Source organism: Gymnoscopelus microlampas, assembly GCF_963454915.1.
Source record: "Gymnoscopelus microlampas genome assembly, chromosome: 10".
NCBI classification, from domain to species: Eukaryota; Metazoa; Chordata; class Actinopteri; order Myctophiformes; family Myctophidae; genus Gymnoscopelus; species Gymnoscopelus microlampas.
The window spans coordinates 25,573,849-25,593,723 of NC_139947.1; the positions used below are offsets into that span (position 1 = coordinate 25,573,849).

General features: G+C 46.4%; 1 protein-coding gene across 1 annotated transcript in view; it reads left to right on the plus strand.

Annotated features, from left to right (window-relative positions):
- myt1b (myelin transcription factor 1b) overlaps positions 1–19,875 on the plus strand; it is a gene marked incomplete at its 3' end in the record, with an annotated part of 121,633 nt that overhangs the window by 91,609 nt on the left and 10,149 nt on the right. The window contains exons 7-15 of the mRNA XM_084070041.1: positions 1,395–1,831; positions 2,290–2,785; positions 2,927–3,840; positions 5,823–5,957; positions 7,043–7,133; positions 7,533–7,649; positions 10,991–11,208; positions 11,876–12,084; positions 17,559–17,810. Of these exons, the coding sequence (XP_083926167.1) occupies positions 1,395–1,831; positions 2,290–2,785; positions 2,927–3,840; positions 5,823–5,957; positions 7,043–7,133; positions 7,533–7,649; positions 10,991–11,208; positions 11,876–12,084; positions 17,559–17,810 (2,869 nt within the window). The remainder of the gene's footprint in view (positions 1–1,394; positions 1,832–2,289; positions 2,786–2,926; positions 3,841–5,822; positions 5,958–7,042; positions 7,134–7,532; positions 7,650–10,990; positions 11,209–11,875; positions 12,085–17,558; positions 17,811–19,875) is intronic.

Sequence of the window (19,875 nt, forward strand, 5' to 3'; positions counted from 1 at the left end):
AGCAATAGCTAAATTGCAAAAAATGTAAATATTGTTTTAATCAACTTTTGTGCTAGACTCGAGGCTAGCGCCGGACAGCGGCGCTACACGCCTACCTTCTCCCGTTAACAGCTGTGTAACTCCCTTCTCCCTCAAACCCCACTTTCTTTGCTCCCTCCCTCTCTCTAGTTCTCCTCCTCCTTTCCCCGTTCACGCTCCTTCCCTCCTCCCCCCCCCTGCCCCCCGAGACTCCGGCGAGACCCACAGGCAGCTCATTGGCTCGTGACTCCTTATTTGGGCAGGAGATATTAGCTATCTGTTTACATGTGTATTCCTTCAGCGTGGCAATTTCAGATGCACTTTGTTTATAGACACTCCAACCCCGTCTTCGACCCCCTGCCTCTCCCAGGTGAGGGTGAGTGGGGTGGGGCGGGGCGGGGTGGAGGGCTTATTGGATTTCACCCTCCGCTGCCTCGCTCCCTCGCTGTCTCTCGATGCGCTGTTCATTAAACGTTCCACTCAATTGGGCGGGATGGGTTGTGATGTGTGAGCGAGGAAGCAGACGAGCAAGCACGGCGCCCCCCTCAGGGTGTTTGTGCATACACACACGCAGCATGTGCGCCGCGCGCGCGCACACACACACACACAAACACACACACACACACACACACAGAGCGTCAACGCTCTATCCCTTATCAAACAGTCCCTGACCCCCACCCCTCCTCTTGTCATGTCGCTGTACGTAAATCACTCACACAGAGGTGCTGCCTGATTATTTGATGGAACATGTCTTCGGAAATATGCCAGTCAGGGACGTGCACAGATAGACTCTAGGTGGTGCTAGAGCACCTGCCCTTTGCCCTCTTGACCAGAAGTGCCCTTTTGAAAAAAAAATAAAAAAAGTTTTTTTTTCAGTTTACAGCAGGGGTCTTCAACAGGGGGTCCGGGACCCCTAGCGGGTCCTCAGAGTTACTACAGGGGGTCCGCCAAATCTTTATGTGATATGATTTTTCTTTTTACCATAACCACTCGAAACCTAGCATCCCTTTTCTTAGGAGAACTTTAGCCAAAAATAGCAGATCTACAAGCTCACAACGCCTCGCGCTGCGAGGCGTTGTGAGCTTGTAGATCGGCTATTTTTGGCAAAGAGGTATAGGTGTAGAGGGAAAAAAGAGCAGACCAAGTAAACACAAAAAAGTATAATTTACTTGAGCACCTGCCCCTCAAAATGTCTGTGCACACCACTGATGCCAGTTGTTGTTGTCATTGTGCCAATAACTTTTTTCGTCTTTTTCCTCTCTCCTGTCTACTCCACCCCCCCACCACCACCACCACCACCACCACCACCACCACCACACCAACACCTCCAATCCCATCCTGCCTCTCCATCGCTCTTGTCTCTTTCCCTCCATCAGCGTGCTGGGCTGTCCAATAGCCAGAAAGCGGCGCCTGGAGGAGGCGGAGCAGGAACAGGAACAGGAAACGGAAGAGCCCGCCGCCAAGAGGAAGTCCAACCCCCTGAAGCTGGCCCTGGACGAGGGCTTCAGTGCCGAGAGCGATGCCAGCAGCGAGGCCGAGGCAGAAGGAGAGAAGGAGGTGGAGAAATGCGCAGAGGCAGAGGAGCGGGGGGCCAAAGAGAAGGAGGAGGAAGAGGAGCAGGCGGCCGTAGAGAAGGAGGAAAAGGAAGAGAGCGGGGAAAAGGCGGAGTCGATGGAGGACGGACAGACACAGGGACATGAAGAGCAGACGTCGGGACAAGAGGAGGAGAAGAATGAAGAGGAAGAGGAGAGGGAGACGGGGAAAGACGCATATCATGAGGAGGGCAGCACCCCCCCAGGTGATGATGAGGAAGGTAGGTACTAAAACCTACCAACACTTACCTTTGTTTTAACCAATGAAACCCTATATTATTCGTGGTATGATGAATAGCGGAAATAGCTTCAAGCTCACGCATACCTTTTTGAAATGCTTTGCATTCTTTAGATTATTTTTTTTTAAATGTTCGCCTATAATGTCATGCAGAAAGTGCGAGGTTGAAAGTATTTTAACCAATTTACTGTTATTTCATTTATTACTTGTAAATCTTACTTAATTCAAGTAAGTACTTTGAGAAGGCAGACCACATTTCATTGTTAGCTTACGTCTCACAAACTGCTAATGAGCATAGTGCTAATAATGTCCAGGAGCTGTGTGACAATGACGCTAGTGCTAGAACTGACACTGGGCTTCTAGCTAACCGTTTGACTCCCTCTCGGCTCTGTGCTGCTGCGGTTTGACCTCCCTAACTCTTTGCTTTGCTTCCTGATACAGAGGAGTGCATGATAGTCGAGGCCGAGCACCTTCCTTCGCTCCCTGCAGCCGAGGAGGCTGATTCTTCATCTCGGAGGGCAGAGGAGGTGGCCGACTCTCTCCTCCACCTGGGCAGAGTTCCACACGCCGGAGCCGTGGAGTTGACCTCAGCCTCTCAACAGCCTGTTGTCACAGAGACCGAGGAGGGCGTGGCTCCGGCTCCTGCAGAACAGGGAGACGAGGTGCAGGAGGATATGAACGAGGGACAAGAAGAAGCAGAACAACAGGAGGAGGAGGACGACGACGAAGAGAGGATTCAGAAGCAGGCAGCTGAAGACATAGAGGAAGATGAAGAAGAGGAGCTGGACGAGGAAGAGGACGAGCATGAAGACAGGAGCAAAGTTGTGAGACAAACGGACCTAAGACTCCAGTATGTCAGCAGAGATGTCCAACGCAGACAGATCTCGGGGGAAGAGCAGGAAGAAGAGGAACAGGGGGAGAGGGGGGAGGCTGAGAGGCAGAGACAGCACCTCCCCGAAGAAGAGGAAGAAGAGGAGGACGAGGAGGAGGAGGAGGAGAGGGGGGAGGCCGAGCGCCAGAGACAGAGACAGCACCTCCCAGAAGAAGAGGAAGAGGAAGAAGAGGAGGAGGAGGAAGTGCAGGGGGAGAGGGGAGAGGCTGAGCGGCAGAGACAGCACCTCCCAGAAGAAGAAGAGGAAGAAGAAGAGGAGGAGGAGCAGGATGTGGAGGAGTACGACGGAGAGGACATTGAGGAGGTGAGACACATTCTGCCCTCTTCTGATGTGCCAAGTGCCATCAGCACCATCACCAGCACTGCAGCAGCTCAGGGAACACACATCAAAAACTACAACGACAACTACAACTCCCACCCGCTCGAGAACTACCACTCCCACAGGGCCAGCCCGCTTGAGAACTACAACTCTCACAGGGCCAGCCCACATGAGAACTACAACTCCCACAGGGCCAGCCCGCTCGAGAACTACAACTCCCACAGGGCGAGCCCGCTAGAGAACTACAACTCCCACAGGGCCAGCCCACTCGAGAACTACAACTCCCATAGGGCCAGCCCACTCGAAAACTACAATACCCACAAAGCCAGCCAGCTTCAAAGGTACAAGGCCAGCCCTTCTCTTAGTTATGGCTCCCACCGGGCCAGTCCACTGGAGGACTACCCCCCCAATCCGCGGGGTGAGAATTACAAGATCCACATGGCCCCCTCCTCGGCCTCGCCTGATGTCATTGAGGTGCGCTCTGACCGGTCTGAGCCTGAGGAGAAGGACTTCGACGACGCGGACGGGGATGATGAGCGCGACGATGAGGACAGCCTGTCCCAACGCTCAGCAGTGACGGACGAGTCGGAGATGTTTGACATGACCCGGGGCAACCTGGGCCTTCTGGAGCAGGCCATCGCCTTGAAGGCGGAGCAGGTGAAGCCCGCTGGACCCCATGAGCTGCTGCGCACTCCGGACCACCATCACCACCAGCGCTATTTCACCATGGAGGACAGGCCCAAGCACCTGGACGCCATGCGCAAGAGCTATTTCGGCAAAGGTAGGAAAGGTCAACAGCAAGGGACCAAAATCTGACTCATGATATACTAGATATTATACACATCACTGCAGATCATTTTCCAAAGTATACCATGGTATACCAAAATACCCCCCCCCCCCCCCCCCCCCCACCCCCCCCCAGCATCTGGCACCCGAGGCAACTGCCTTGGTTGGTTGTCTATGTCTAGAAACGTGTCTGCCTGGGTGAAACTCCTCACTGTAAGGTAGAAATGTATTGGTGGTGTAGGCATGGTTGGTAGTGACAGGGACAATACACATAGGGTAATTACTAAATTGTGGAGGACATGTGCGTGGAGAGTTTAAAGTCGGTCTGCCCCATATATGGGTGTGACCATATTTGGGCATATAGCGGTCGGATCGCGGTTCTGGACAACTGGATCTCCACATATGCCTACAGGCTTATCGGTTGGATCGGCGGTCATACAGAACACTAATGCTTTGCACAATACATGGACACAGTATGTATGTCTTATTATCATACAGCACTCTGCAGTTCTCAAAACCACATTATATAACATCAAAAGAGTTCTGGGAATTCAATGTAATTTAGTATCAAAGCAGACAATAAATGCCCCTTTAAAAGGCATATATATTGTAGATTATGTGGGAGTACAGTGAGTAATAGACAGTCTGAGTGCATGGCATAAATAAACACACTGTGTCTAATAAACTGTTGTGAGTTGCATGGCCCCATCTCAAACCTCCCCTATCCAGTCAATTGATGGCTGGAGTGGTTTCGTCTGAATAGGATTCCACGAAGGGGAAGTACTTGAAGACAGAGATAGAGGGAGAAATAAAAACACTAGAGAGAACATCTGAGTTAGAAAGAGTGTAGACAAAGAGAGATGACAACGTAAATGCCAGGAACAGAGAGAGTATGGCTGAGAGAGAAGTAAAGAAAAGCGGGACAAAAGACAGAAGAGATAGAAAGAGAGCATCGGCGTAATCAGCGAGTGAAGTGTTTGTTTACGCACTGCCGCTGCACATGTTTGTGCCTTGTGTTACGCGCTGGCAAGGTGCCCACATGTCATACCACTCACACTATGGCAGCAGTGGGATTACATGCCTCGTGGTGGCTGCCCTCTCGCTGCCCTCGACTCCCTCCCTGTGGCGGCGCTCATGCTCAGCCCTTGGCGCTAATTAGGAGATACATGTCTCGTTAACATTCAATTTGAGGGCCAATAGAGCATCGCGGCACCTTCCTTAAGCCTGATTTATACTTTGTTGTGTGCCGGTGTCGCCAACTGAAAATAGCTCAGAGCTTGTAGATTTGCCATTTTTGGCACGCGACGAAGTATAAATCAAGCATTACCTCTCCCTTCCCCTGGTGTGGTCTATAGTACCGCAATCACATAGCAGCGGTCTAGTTCGAGAAGATCCTTGCATGCTGAAGGGGAAAAGTGTCTCGAGGGGATTAAAAGGGAATAAACAAACAGAGATGAATAGGTTTGCTCAGTAGAACTTTGCGGAATAGGAACTTTGTGAAAAATAGTTTTTCTTGCAATTATGCTGATGTTTTCATGCCTTAAGAAATTCGAGGACATGAATCACGTTCGTGGTGATGCATCGAGCATCTTACAGAGATGCATAAAAGATGAGGGATGGAGACACGTGGTTTCACTTTTGCCACGGTTGTGTGAAAGATGTCTAGATTTCATGCTCAGCGGAGCAGACCGTCTGACAGCGTTAACCGCTCGCTTATGTCCCCCTCTATTCACACCTCTCGCCTCCCTCCTCTCCTCTCTTATCTCTCCATTCTGTACTGTACCTCCTTGATGTATATCTTCTGTCCCTCTCTCTCTTCTCTCCCGTCCGCCACCATTGCCCTTCCACCTTCCAATTTGGTAACTCTTAATACTCCTTTTCTTCTTACTCTACTCCTTCTCTCCCCCTCCTACCTTTCTTCCCTCCCTCCCCTCTCTCTCTCTCTCTCTCTCTCTCTCTCTCTCCCCCCTACCTTAGAGAGCAGCCGGCCAGAGAAGCGGGAGATCAAGTGCCCCACCCCGGGCTGTGACGGGACTGGTCATGTGACTGGTCTTTACCCACACCACCGCAGCCTGTCCGGCTGTCCGCACAAAGACAGGATCCCCCCGGAGAGTGAGTCCTTGTCCTCCCCACTGACGTCTCTCCTTAAGCCAATGAGTGTTTGTTTTCAGAGAGGGGCAAACATTACAAATGAGGCCAGTAGAAAAGTGTGAATTGCACTCTGAAAGTCTAAAGGGTCCATATTTGGACTTTTAGTCAGTGTTCAATTCACACAGCAGAATTTAAATTCCACTCTACTCCCCTCTTTTTACGCCTCTTCTCAGCCCCAGATTGCTAGGACGCTCGGGTGGCTCCGGGGTAAAGTACCTGCCCACCACGGCTGAGTCTATGGGCTTTAATCCACCGCAGTGCATCTGGTTTGGCGGAATGTTTATACAAGCACAATTGCCCATGTTCGGGGGAGGGATGCCGGTCAGGGAGGGTGATCTGTCGTGTACATTGTTCCTCAGTAAATATTTTTGTATGTGAACACAGTGTGCGGGGCCACTTCTTTTTTATGTTGGCTGTTCTCTCCTACGCACATGTCCTTGTAAGTAGGAGTACAAAATGATTTGTTTTCTCCAAACAGCTGCCTTATGCACAGTAAAATCTTGAGTGTTCATTTAACTATGAGAGTGTGCAAATGGACCCTTAACTCGTATGAAACTCAGAGAGTGTACAAATGGAACCAAATGGACTGTTACGGATCCTTTCGGTTCAGTTTATTTACTCTGAGAGTTCAATAAACACTCAGGATTTTACATTGTAGATTGCGGGGCCACCGTCATTGCTTAGAAGGCTATGTGCCCCATAAGCACTTTAGCTCTCCCAGCTTAGCCCTGACTCTTCACGCGTATCCATTCGCACATAAAGTACGTCACACAGAGCCAGTTCTATACGGCAGCCTTGACCGCAGTGTCTGTTGAATTAGGTCTGATACGCTTCTATTCAACCATCCTGACAGGGTGGTATTTACATTTAAATGAAACATTCTGTTTAAATACAGGGGATCCTCTTTTACCGCAACCTATTGATTTTGTAATGTGTGTGTGTGTGTGTGTGTGTGTGTGTGTGTGTGTGTGTGTGTGTGTGTGTGTGTGTGTGTGTGTGTGTGTGTGTGTGTGTGTGTGTGTGTGTGTGTGTGTGTGTGTTTCCAGTTCTGGCCATGCATGAGAATGTGCTGAAGTGCCCAACTCCTGGCTGCACTGGACAGGGACATGTGAATAGCAACCGCAACACACATCGCAGGTAGGTGTGTGTGTGTCTGTGTGTGCCAAATTTGCGTGCATGTGATGATATGACTGCATGCGCGCGCGCGCGTGTGTGTGTGTGTGTGTGTGTGTGTGTGTGTGTGTGTGTCACTAGTTGAAGCAGTAAACATATATATACTGTATTTGTATGCAGGACAGCAAATGTGTCTGTCCACATCAGCTTGATGTAGATCTACAAACTCAGCACAAACTCATATGTGGTTGGTATTCAGCTCTCTCCTCTCCCCCTTATCCTGCCCCTTTATCCTCCCCCATATCGCCCCCCTTTATCCTCCACCGTTTCACCCCCTTGTATGTTCCCCCCGTATCACCCCCGTATCCTCCCTGCATCACCCCCCTGTATCCTCCCCATGTGTCCTTCCCTTGTATCCTCTAGTCTTTCAGGATGCCCCATCGCGGCTGCTGAGAAGCTGTCCAAGAGCCACGACAAGCAGCACCTCCCTCAGCCAATCGGCGAGCACCTCAAAGGAAGTCCCAACGATAGAGTTCTGAGGTGAGGTCAGAGATCGGGTTACCAGAGGTCCGAGGCTTTTTACACTAGGGTTCAATCCCAGCTTTATTTTCAGGGCATTTCTGCTCTATTAGATGTACTAGTGCAGTGCCTGTTTGAAGCTCATACCCGCTTTGAATGCGTGCCATTCAAAGCACACGGCAGTTTTAGAGTGAATGCCCGTTCAGAGGGCGCTGCAGTTCAGAACGGGGCGATTTCTTTGCTCAAGGGGTTGCTGCTTGCAGCGTATGACGGAGGGCGTACCCGTTGGGAGCGTTTTGCCGCTGGGAGCGTGGCCGTCGGGAGTTTGCTTTGCCCCCAGAGCGTTCTTGAGAACCGCTGATCCGATGGACTTCACTGTCGACATTGCAATCCCATGGGTCTTCAGCAATACACCTGCCCAGTGTGAAGTAGATCGGATCGCCGTTTCTTGAGATATGTGAAGGGAAGACAGATACACAGATGGATACAGTGGCATGTGTCAGGAACACAGAGAGAAATAGAAGGTACATGCAGCTCAGTTTTTTCATGAGCCTCGTCCATATGATATTTGAATGTTGTTAGAATCCACATAGTATATGTCCCCTTTTTATACATAATACACAAGCTATTCAGTGTTAATTTAACTCTCAGAGTTACAAATGGGTAAATTAACAGAGGATCCAAAAAATGAAAAAAGAAAGATCTGACTGATACATCTTGATCAACTAAAAATGTCATGTGACAGGGAAACATGGTGACCTTTTCACCTACATACTGTACCTATGTACCATGTTATAATTGAGTCATCTAATTCAACACGCACGCACGCACGCACGCACGCACGCACGCACGCACGCACGCACGCACGCACGCACGCACGCACGCACGCACGCACGCACGCACGCACACACACACACACACACACACACACACACACACACACACAGTGAGTCCTTGACAAGGTTGGCTACAGTGGTACTGCGCCACTTACTGTACGTAGCTGCCACGCAACCCTGACCTTGGGTCCTTTGCTTCCCAAAAGAGGCGGAGCTTGTCTGTGGTTGGCCTTAACAACCAGGAAGTTCTTGAACCACTGTAATCAGTGTCGTCTTAACGGTGTCACTTCAAACACTCAAGTCTCTCCATCTCCATTCATTCAGTCCTGCCAGCCATCCGCCCTCATCACAACCAAAAGAATGATAATTAACATGAAGCAGACGCTGGTATTATGCTAAGTGCACGCTCTCCCTCATTGGTATTTTAATTAATAATGCAGCCGATAAGCTAATTATGCGAGTTATAGGGGCATTGTGGGGGGATAGGAAAAATAATTGCTTTCCTTGAGGAAAACCTCATCGGTGGTCCGACAAAGCGTCAAGGATTAAAACATAATAAGGCCTGGCTTGTTTTTCCACCCTCATTGTTATTAAAATGAGTGGGGCTGTCTGTTATGTACGGAGAACACAGTTGAAGGGCACTAAATATTCCGCACGCGATCCGCCTCCTAATGGAATTCATGTTGAATAAATAAAAAGAAAAAATCCTAGGTGATCAATGGTCGAAAGCGGCGGGTAGAAGCTTACACTGCTCTGTCGAGAAAGCCCCCTTTCAGACAGCCTTTCTCTGTGTGTGTGTGTGTGTGTGTGTGTGTGTGTGTGTGTGTGTGTGTGCGTGCGTGCGTGCGCGCGCGTGCGTGCGTGCGTGCGTGCGTGCGTGCGTGTGTGTGTGTGTCTGTGTGTTTGTGTGCGTACAGTATGTGCGTGCGTGCGTACGCGTGTGTATCGTAATACACTTTGAAGGCCGGTAGCGACAGTGCGACCACGGGGCAGGTCATATAGCTTATTAATGAGCATGGGGCTGCAGAGCAGAGAGAGACTGTGACAGGGGATAGGGGTTTAGACTAGACTAGAGACATACAGGAAGGAGGATTGGAAAAGGACGGCTGAGGAGAGAGGGAGGGAGGGAGGGGCACAGAGATAAGGAGAAGGAGAGAGCAAAGTGGAGGAAGGTGACTCCACTCCGCTCTCCCCCCTCGCTTCTACAGCCTGTCCTCTCTCCTCCCACTGGACTCTCTCTCTCTCTCTCTCTCTCTCTCTCTCTCTCTTTCTCTGTCTGTCTGTCTGTCTGTCTGTCTGTCTGTCTGTCTGTCTGTGTACCATTCTCTTTTACCCCACTTGCTCTCAACCTCCTAACCCTCTTTCTCTCTCTCACTGTACTCATCTCCTCTGTCTACCCCCCCCCCCCCTTCTCTCTCTCTGTCTCTGTCTTTCTCTCCCTTTCTCTCTCTTTCTCTCTCTCTCCTCTGTTGTCTTCCTCCCTCCGGTCTATCAGTGGATTTAGTGCCAACAGGTCTGACAAAAACCCAGGCTCTCCAGGAAAGCGAGAGGACTTAAAGCCCATAAATTCCATGCTCTACAACATGCAAATGTGCCCTCCACTGATAAGAGAGCTTTTAATCCTGCCACACTCCTGCTAAGTACACTGCTGCCCCCTCTCTCCCTATGACTCTCTCTCTCTCTCTCTCTCTCTCTCTCTCTCTCTCTCTCTCTCTCTCTCTCTCTCTCTCTCTCTCTCGCCCTCTTCCTCTATTTCTGAGTCGTGCTTCATGCATGACTAGTGTCTCAATTCTCCGCACCTTGTTTGTTGTCTCTCTGTGCTACTCTCTATTATGCTACTCAACTGAACTCTGCTCTGAGTTAAGACTAAGTCTAGTCTAGTTTTAACCCTAAAGTTTTAGGCTACATAAGTTGAGATGTACACATAAAGAAATTAAAACAAGTTGTGCCTCACAAACCGGTTCTTACATAGAGCTTAGTTATTACTACATCCAACAATTAGCAGGTTGAAGTGTTAGCTTTGAGTGACCAGCAAACTACTGTTGTACATCTGACGTATCATTGTTGGAATTCTCTGGTAGGTTGTAAGGCTGTAGTGACTTCCTTATTTATAGTGTTAATTGACTTTTGGTTGGAAGCAACTGGCAGGTGTTTCCCAGCAAACAATTTATTAATTATTATGGTATTACACTTACACATATTTCTTACACTTGAGCCATGCAACCCCAATTTGAAACGTATTTAAGATTTATTGGTACAAACCTGTCCTCTACTATATTCCTTTACTGTATGTCCTCTATTCTATACTCTTTTGGACTGTTATTCTCTCCTCTGCCATACAGTATATCCCCTTTGCTTTGCGTTGCGTTGTGAGCTTGTAGATCGGCTATTTTGGAAATGTAAAAAAAGTATTATTATTATTATCGTCACAATATCGATAGAGGTATTTGGTGAAATACATCATGATATTTGATGTGGTCCATATCACCCAGCCCTAGCTGTCTCTCTTTCTCTTTCCATGGACAGGCCCATGTGTTTCGTAAAGCAGCTAGAAGTGCCCCAGTATGGGAGCTACCGGCCCCACCTGATGCCCACGACACCACGCGCCAACCTGGCCAAGGAGCTGGAGAAATACTCCAAGGTGTCCTTCGATTATGCAAGCTTCGATGTCCAAGTGTTTGGGAAACGCATGCTTGCTCCAAAGATGCTGCTCACCGGCGCACCCTCACCCAAAGCCTTCAAAAGTAAGAGTTCACAGTTCACACACTGATGTCATGAGACCCGTGTGTCATGGGAATCCATTTTTGGGAATGGTCAAACTACTGTATATACTACTAATAATGAAACCTCTGTCAGTCAGTCAGTCACTCACTCTGTTCTGCATGGTTCTCCTAAGTGGCTTAAGCAATTGATCTGAACTTGCACACGGGCATCGACCATTAGCATATGCACACAACCACGATGCCTGTTTTTCACTTTCCCAAAATGTAAGCTGTTTATTAGCGTTTCTGTGTAAACACTGGAGATTCGGAGTCCGGCCTATATGGGATCTGTCGTCATGGTTACAGCCCTGCAGCCTATGGGATCGTAGCCGCTGGCCAGACACTGCCTCACAGAGAACGCCACAACACGCAGCAAACTTACAAAGGACTTTTCTTTACCACCCATGTCCACACACACAGCGCTTTATAAGCGGGAGGCCGCTTTGGATATCATCTTCATTGCACTAGACACGTGCAATGTTCGAATCCAGGTTGTGTTATTAGCACACATAGCCTATAGTATAAACATCAAAACATCAACTTCTCTTGGTTGTGGGAGAGGGCATGGACTAGAATATATACAAATTGTATTTTTCAGGCATGGACTAGAATATATACAAATTGTATTTTTCTGTTCTTTCCGACACAGCCAAGCCCTCATTCCCCAAGTCACCGTCACCCAGCCTGAGTCTCCACGGTTACGGGAAGAGCTCCTCCTCCTCGGCCTACGACTACTCCCACGACGCCGAGGCGGCACACATGGCCGCCACGGCGATCCTCAACCTGTCCACCCGCTGCTGGGAGAAACCCGAGAACCTCAGCACCAAACACCACCACCACCACCACCACCCCCGCAAGGTGACACGCCCTCTTCTACTTGTAAACAGCAAAATAAAATACAGTGTTCAAATGTATAAATGAACCCTGTGGATTTGACTGTGTACACACAGTAATCCGTGCTCATTTAACTCTGAAAGTGTAAAAATTGGTTACTTTCAGAGTATAACCACTCTTTTTTTTTCCTTTCCTAGTTTCTTGAAAAACCTTAAAAAATTAAAAGAAAATCTTGTGTTTGGCCATTGTAAATAATTCTATTTTAACGTTTTATTACTATGAAAATATACATATATATATATATATATATATCTCCACTCAAGATAATAATAATAATAATAATAATAATAATAATGATTATTATTATTATAAGATACTGATGTTATGGCCATATAACATGATAACAACATGGGTACCTCCCGGCTCGCCTGGGTACCAGATGGGAAACCGGCAGAGAATTATGTCCCTCTCGCTGCACTAGCGACTCCTACTGGTTAGTCGGGACTCAGGCCTGTTAGGAGGAAAAGGTAACTGCCCAAGCAATCATGAACCTCTGTGTGCGTTGTGTTCTCCCAACGATGCTCCTCGCTGTTAGGTGAAAAGGACGTGGTTGTGTACTTACTACATGTCATAGTTTCAATATTGGATGACAGCTCTTCTGTCTGGGTAATGCAGGAACATAGTCAAGTTTGCCCCAGTAAAGATAAGTCAGACAAAATAAAACAAATATCATATTGCAATGAAATAAAATATACAGCAATTACTTATCATTCATTGTAGGGAAAATGGAACATTAAACTACAGTCTTAGTCATCTTCTGCAATAGGTTTCGTGGTATTAGCAGCATCACATTGCTTGCTGGTGTTGTTGCTCCAGCAACCTGCCGCCATGCTTTGCACTATACTGTCTTAATTGGACAAATAGATTGGCACACTTCTCAAGCAGCGTACCGCTGAGCCTTCATTCTCCAAAAGCTTGACTCCAGGCCTTTTCTGCTGCTCAAACTGTGCTGTCAATATGCCAACAACTGTTTTTCCCCTCGTAGTACTCAGATAAAGAAAGATTGTATTAGCTGATTGTAGTGCAGATTGAAATGTTGCACAGCTGGGGAGATGAGAGGAGAGAGCGTAGTCAGTCAGTGAGCCCAGCGTGGCGAGAATGAAATGCTGCTGTTAACTCTTCAGAAACCAATCACTCCCTTCTCTTCTCTTCTCTTCTCTTCTCTTCTCTTCTCTTCTCTTCTCTTCTCTTCTCTTCTCTTCTCTTCTCTTCCTCACCCCTTCCTCACCCCTACCCCACCCTTTCCTCTCCTTTCTAATCTTCTCTTACACTGCTCAGGGAAATTGAAGATTGTATTAGCTTATTGCAGGGCAGATTGAAACATTACACAACTGGGGAGAAGGGAGGAACACTGACACATTGCTTATAATGCTTCATAAAGCCACTCTTCTCTCCGCTCTTAATCTCTTCACTCCTTTCCTCTCCTCTCATCAACCTTCCTCTCCTCTCCTCGGACCTGGCATCTCTGCATGAATAATAACATCAGGAGGCATTGGCTTACAGCAACAGGGTGGTGTTGAGATGCAGTTGCATCATGCTCTCTCTCCTCATGGTTCATCCTTTCATCCCTCCCTCCCACTCTTCATGTTGTTATTGAATTGGGCTGACTGCCAGGTCCCCGGATTACTTTTACACCAGGTAGTCCTTTTTCATTAACTGCCGGACGAATCTCCCACTCACTTTCTCCGCTCCCCCGTCACTTGCTTCCTTTTCCTCTCACCTCACCTCTCTCTCTCTCTCTCTCTCTCTCTCTCTCTCTCTCTCTCTCTCTCTCTCCCTCCCATTTTCTCTTTTTCTTCATTTATTCTACTGTTTATCTTGTTCTTTTTTTCTCTTACATCGTCTTTCTCCATCTTGCTGTCCCTTTGTGCCCCCTCCCCCACGCCAACCTTTTGATGTCTCTTCATTTTTCTCCCTCATTGCCTCTTTACTCCTCTCTCTTTCTCTTGCTCTCTCTCTCTCTCTCTCTCTCTCTCTCTCTCTCTCTCTCTCTCTCTCTCTCTCTCTCTCTCTCTCTCTTGCTCTCTCTCTCTCTCTTGCTCTCTCTCTCTCTCTCTCTCTTGTGCGCTCTCTCTCTCTCGTGCGCTCTCTCTCCTCCCCCTCTCTCTCTTCTCCCTCTCTGTGCACAGGAGGTGTAATTGGAGCACCACTTTCCCCCATATTGTGATTTTTTAAAAGCTTTTTCTCCTCTCAGAGAAGAGAGAGAGTGACTGATTCATCTCTTGTCGATTTCCTGACACTGTTTAGTGGGGGGAGGGAGGGAGGGAGGGAGGGAGGGGGGCTTAAAAAGTCAAGATTAATGACTCTGGCAGCGCTGCAGAGCTTGGAGTTGATCGGCCAGGATCTGATCCAGGAACAGACCTTTGCAGCGCTACATCAACCATGGCCTGTGATCAGATTCAGGGCGGTTTGTAAGCAGCGGGAACACTGAGCTCATCAGCCAATGATGTATTTGGAATCAGTTCCTGTCCCCCCCCCCCCCACACACACAAGCACACGCACGCACGCACGCACGCACGCACGCACGCACGCACGCACGCACGCACGCACGCACGCACGCACGCACACGCACACGCACACACACACACACACACACACACACACACACTGCTTTGATTTCTGTTGGCCCTTGATCGGCCAATATGAGCGCCATTTTAGATGAATGCTGAGAAGCACCTCCCTCTGTTCACCGGCCAATACAATAACGTTGTGTGGAGATGAGCCATGCTGATGGCCACGCATGGCCGAGGGTGACTACATATTGTTGCAAACACGATTTACAAAGGCAGGTGGTGCAATGAGCACACACTGTGGGTGTACAGAGTGTGTCTGTGTGATGTACAAAGAGATCTGCATGTACTGATGTATTGATGTAGACTCTTTTCATGCATCTGCAGTGATGTATTCTGTCCTTTTGGTGTTTTTTGGCAGGGTCCCACCCCTGTACAAATGGAACCAAATGGACCCATGAGGCTCCATTTGGGTCCATTCACTCTCTGACTTACATTAACACTAAGGTTTGATTTCAGGTTTGGTTTCATTTTGAGTCGAAATTTACAATTGTTCACTGTCATTATCCTCAGAAAGTAGAGCAACCCAACTTTTTTAATACCACCGCTGAGCCAGCCAGCCAAATTCATCTTGGTTAGGGATTCCCCAAACTGAATAAATTACACTGGCATACAGTATAAACTGATTTGCTTGCTCTATCTTGTTGTTACCAAGGTATTTGCTTTCCATTGATGGTTTTATGAGCTCTGTGTACATGTTGAAGTTTACAGGTCAACTCACCCATAAACCTACTTTATTCTCTCTATATAGTAGGCTATACTTTAATATGCTTGAACACAACACATTGCTATTGCATAGAAATAGCAACAACGAAATATGACTTTTGAGTTGCGGATGCCATATGACACTGCAAAGTGCAGGAAACACTCCAACTACAGTATATGCACCTTGATGCTTGGAAGGTGCTTGAATTTCACATCTGAAAACCTGTACGAGCTCATCATTACAGGATTTGTGGAGAGAGAGTGAAGGAAATCAATATCGCTCATATGAACAAAACCCCATTGAACAAAGTGACCTTGTCCTTTATTGTGACAGAGGAGGCTGCATGTTCACATATTGTGCATAATATTACATCAAGTTATGATGAGGCACGGGGGTACAAGCTGTTCTTTTGTATGTACTGTAACTGCACTGTATGTATGTACAGTATGCATTTGGATGTGTGCACGCATATTAATGTATGCACAACGTTGCATCCAAATGTCTTTAACCCATTACGATCGTGAAGCATCTGTGCCATTTCAGATTTTTGGCTATTCAAAAATAGCAGATATACACAGCGCGTCACGTCATGCCGCGCTGCGAGCTTGTAGATCTGCTATTTAAAAAGAAATCTGAACATTTGTAAAAATCTTTGAATATATGCATTTTTTAAAGCGAACATTTTAACTCAAATCTTAGCTTCTGGGAGTCCCTGGAACAAAAGCTTCTGAGATGGGAGGCCAAATACATATAATTTTGAGGGTCCTTGACATAAAAAGGTTTGAGCACCACTGATATAGCAACATAGGTGTTTTCAGAAAATGGTTAGAATTTAGAAGACATTTGTAGAATCGGCCTCAGGTCTTAATGGGTTCAGAGGTAATTAAAGCCATCATCCTGATGTGTGCGTCTGACTCACCATACGTTGGAGTGAATTCCACATCCCTGCAGCTATTTACAACTCTATGTGCTGTATGTTTCATGCATTATGTAATAAACAGGGATATGGTGGAGGTCGACCTTTTGAACATCAGAACATTTATATTTATATGATAAACTAGTTCACTGTTGCCCACGATATTTATTATCCAATCCCATTTTGTTTGTGTCATCCCTTCTTATCCATGCAGGAGACATACACTGCAGTGGTCCAGCTCTGTTGCGTTTGGCATTTCCTTAACACGTTAAGACCTTGAGGCCGATTTAAAAAAACGCCTTCTAAATCCTAACCTAAGGTTTCAGAAAAACTTCAATTTTTTGTTCGAAGAATTTCTGTTGCTATTATACATGGCAACCGCTTTCCAGGTTTTAAAGGTATAACAACGTATAGGCTTTCCCGGTCTTAACCCATCAAGACCAGGAAAGTATCTCTCTGTCATTTTAGATTTCTTTGGATATTCAAAAATAGCAGATATACAAGCTCACAGAGCTCATAGAGTTTGTAGATCTGCTATTTCTTTTTAATCGTGAAAATGTTTGCAAATCTTTGAATATATTTTTAAGAATTTGGGGAATATATTTTAAAGAAAACATTTGTAAAATATTTTGTTCCAGGGACCTCCAGAAGCAAAGATTTGAGTTACAAATGTTCGCTTTAAAAAATATATATATTGAAAGATTTGCACAAATGTTCAAGATCTTTCAAAAATAGCAGATCTACAAGCTCATAGCATGAGCACTCGGTGCCGCGCTATGAGCTTGTAGATCTTCTGTTTTTGAATAGCCAAAGTATAAAATAATTATTATAGCTCAAATCTAAAATGACACGTGACGCGTTCCCGGATTGACTGGGTTAATGGGTAAAGAAAGTCAACATAATTAAGTGAAATTGATATGGCGACTTTTGGCCATGGTTAATACCTGGAACGCATCTGTGTCACTTTAGATTTCTTTGGCTATTCAAAAATAGCAGATATACAAGCTCATATGAGCTTGTAGATCTGCTATTTTTGAAAAATCTTGAAAAAGATAAATTGGGTTTTTTTCCCCCAAAAAAAATTGATTTAGAAAAAAAAAAAAGAATCGCCTCAGGTCTTAATGGGTTAAGGAATATGGCTCCAGAGAGACACTAGTGTAGGACGGAAACCCCAGATTCCATTGGTACCGTATGCACAGTATTGTATGCAGACCATAAACTAACTAGTGACACATTCTCTCTCCAGGACACGGACATCGAGGTGGACGAGAACGGCACTCTGGACCTGAGCATGAAGAAGCCCATCAAGCGAGAGGGCAGCCTGTCCGGCACGAGCCCTGGGGTTCGATCCCCGGACCCCTCGTCCTCGTCCTCTTCCTCCCTTCACCACGGCATGACGTCGCCACACCACATGGGCCTCGGCTACAAACAGGAGGAGTGGGAGGGGCCACTGGACTACACCAAACCCAACCGCCAGCGTGAGGAGGAAGCAGATGAGGTCAGCGTTACAGTATATTCAATTCAATCAACAAAATAAAACAACTTTATATATCCCAGAGGAGCAATTCCTGATGCAGGCATAGTGATTAAGGACAGTATAGACAAGACGTGAGACAGTACACAGGAAAATCCCTTAAAGACACTTAAGAGCTGCAAACACGGGTCTCCTAACGTGGGAGAACAAAGATCCACCGCTTATGCAAGAGGCAGTGCCTGCTTGGCCAGGGAATATATTTGCGTTTATGAGCTTGAGACCGTACTGCTTGTCAACGAGTAGACTTATACATTTCTCAATGGAAGGATAAGGGAGAACACCTCCAACCACTGCAGATGAACTAGTTATATTGTATTAAAGGTAGGGTATTTGCTTTGGTTAAAATAAGTGTTAAATAGCTCTATATGCTGATAGTACTCATTGCTATAGAGTGTTTGTTCAGTAATAGGAGTCTCCCTGTCTCTCCACCTCTTTATTAAACAGAAAATGCATTTTCGTTTCAGTTTCAGTTTCATTTCCAATTTTATCCAACCAGGACAGAGAACTCAATCAGGATATAGATTAAACAAGTGAAATTGGAAGTGATGACACTAAGAAATGAGCAGACAAAATTGGAACTGGAACACTATACAAATGAAGCTTACAAATGGGTACTTTCTCCTGATTGGCTGAGATTTTGACACCTACCGGAAAATGAATCTTCTGTTTATTAAAGAGCTGGAGAGACAGGGAGACATCTGTTACTGAACAAACACTCTATAGCAATGATTACTATCAGAATATAGTGCTTTAACCTTTTAACAAAATACTTTTTGTTTTAACCAAAAAATATCACTTACACTACCTTTAACTTGCTCTACCATACAAATTGGCTCAAATAACATCTTATTCATTATAATGAGCTCTGGAGTGCAGCTTTAAGTCAGTTTCTTTACACTTTCAGAGTACATTTATGATGTGTACATGACAAACAGACAGTTTAATTGTCTTCCAGGTCGACAGGCAGGGAGGTTAGCCCATTCAAACCGGGAACGCATCTGTGTAACCACTTTATCCATATTTTATACTTTGGCTATTCAAAAATAGCAGATATACAAGCTCATAGCGCACTCGGGCTTGATCTGATATTTTTGAAAAGTCTTGACCATTTGTGCAAATATTTGAATATATATATATATTTAAAGGGAACATTTGTAACTCAAATCTTTGCTTCTGGGGGGTCCCTTGAACAAAATATTTTCAGATGGGTGTCGGCGGCCAAATACATTTAAAAAAAAAGATGTATTTAACTTTGGGGAATAAAATGTTTGTTGAAAAAGGTGAAAAAAAAGTGGAAAAGGTGAAAAAATCGCGGAAAAAAAAGAGAAAACAAATTGGAAAAAAATCGCGCACGCGCACAGTCCCCCCCCTTGGAATAAATGGCTTACCGCGCTCCTGCCTGGTACCCCCCCCCTCAAGGACCCCTGGGGGTCCCCGGACCCCATTTTGAGAACCAATGCTTTAAAACACACTTTTTGCATCTGTCTGAATAATGTCTTAAGTTGCAAAGCATGCACAGGCTTTTAAAGTGCTAGTGAGTCAATGTGTGAATAGATCTTAGGATAGAATGCAAAAATGTGTCTTGTACTGTTTTCCTGTGAACAGATTTTAGGCACAGGGCAGTGTGCAAAAATACTTGTATTTCCATGAACGGTATTCACCGCTGAAATGTCACGACAAGAATATTAGCCGAAAATTCCAGCTGTCCCGGAAATTCATTTCCACTTTGCATATGTTTCTATAAGTTCTGCCTGATCGTATTTCCCAGCCATGTGTCCTAGACTGTTCTCCTCTTTCCTTTATTCATTTATCTCAGCGAAATAGGAGTCGATGTACAGTTCATAACACTGCACACACTGCATCAGAAGGTGGTGTGTGTGTCAGGTGCGTTGCACCATCCTGTCTTTGGCATTATGCAAATCTCCGCTCCTTTGAACTTTTTTCAGAAGAAATACAAAGAACCTTGAATATAAATTTTTGATGAAGACACACACTCTACGTTTCGAGCATCGCTTGTCCACAAAGAATT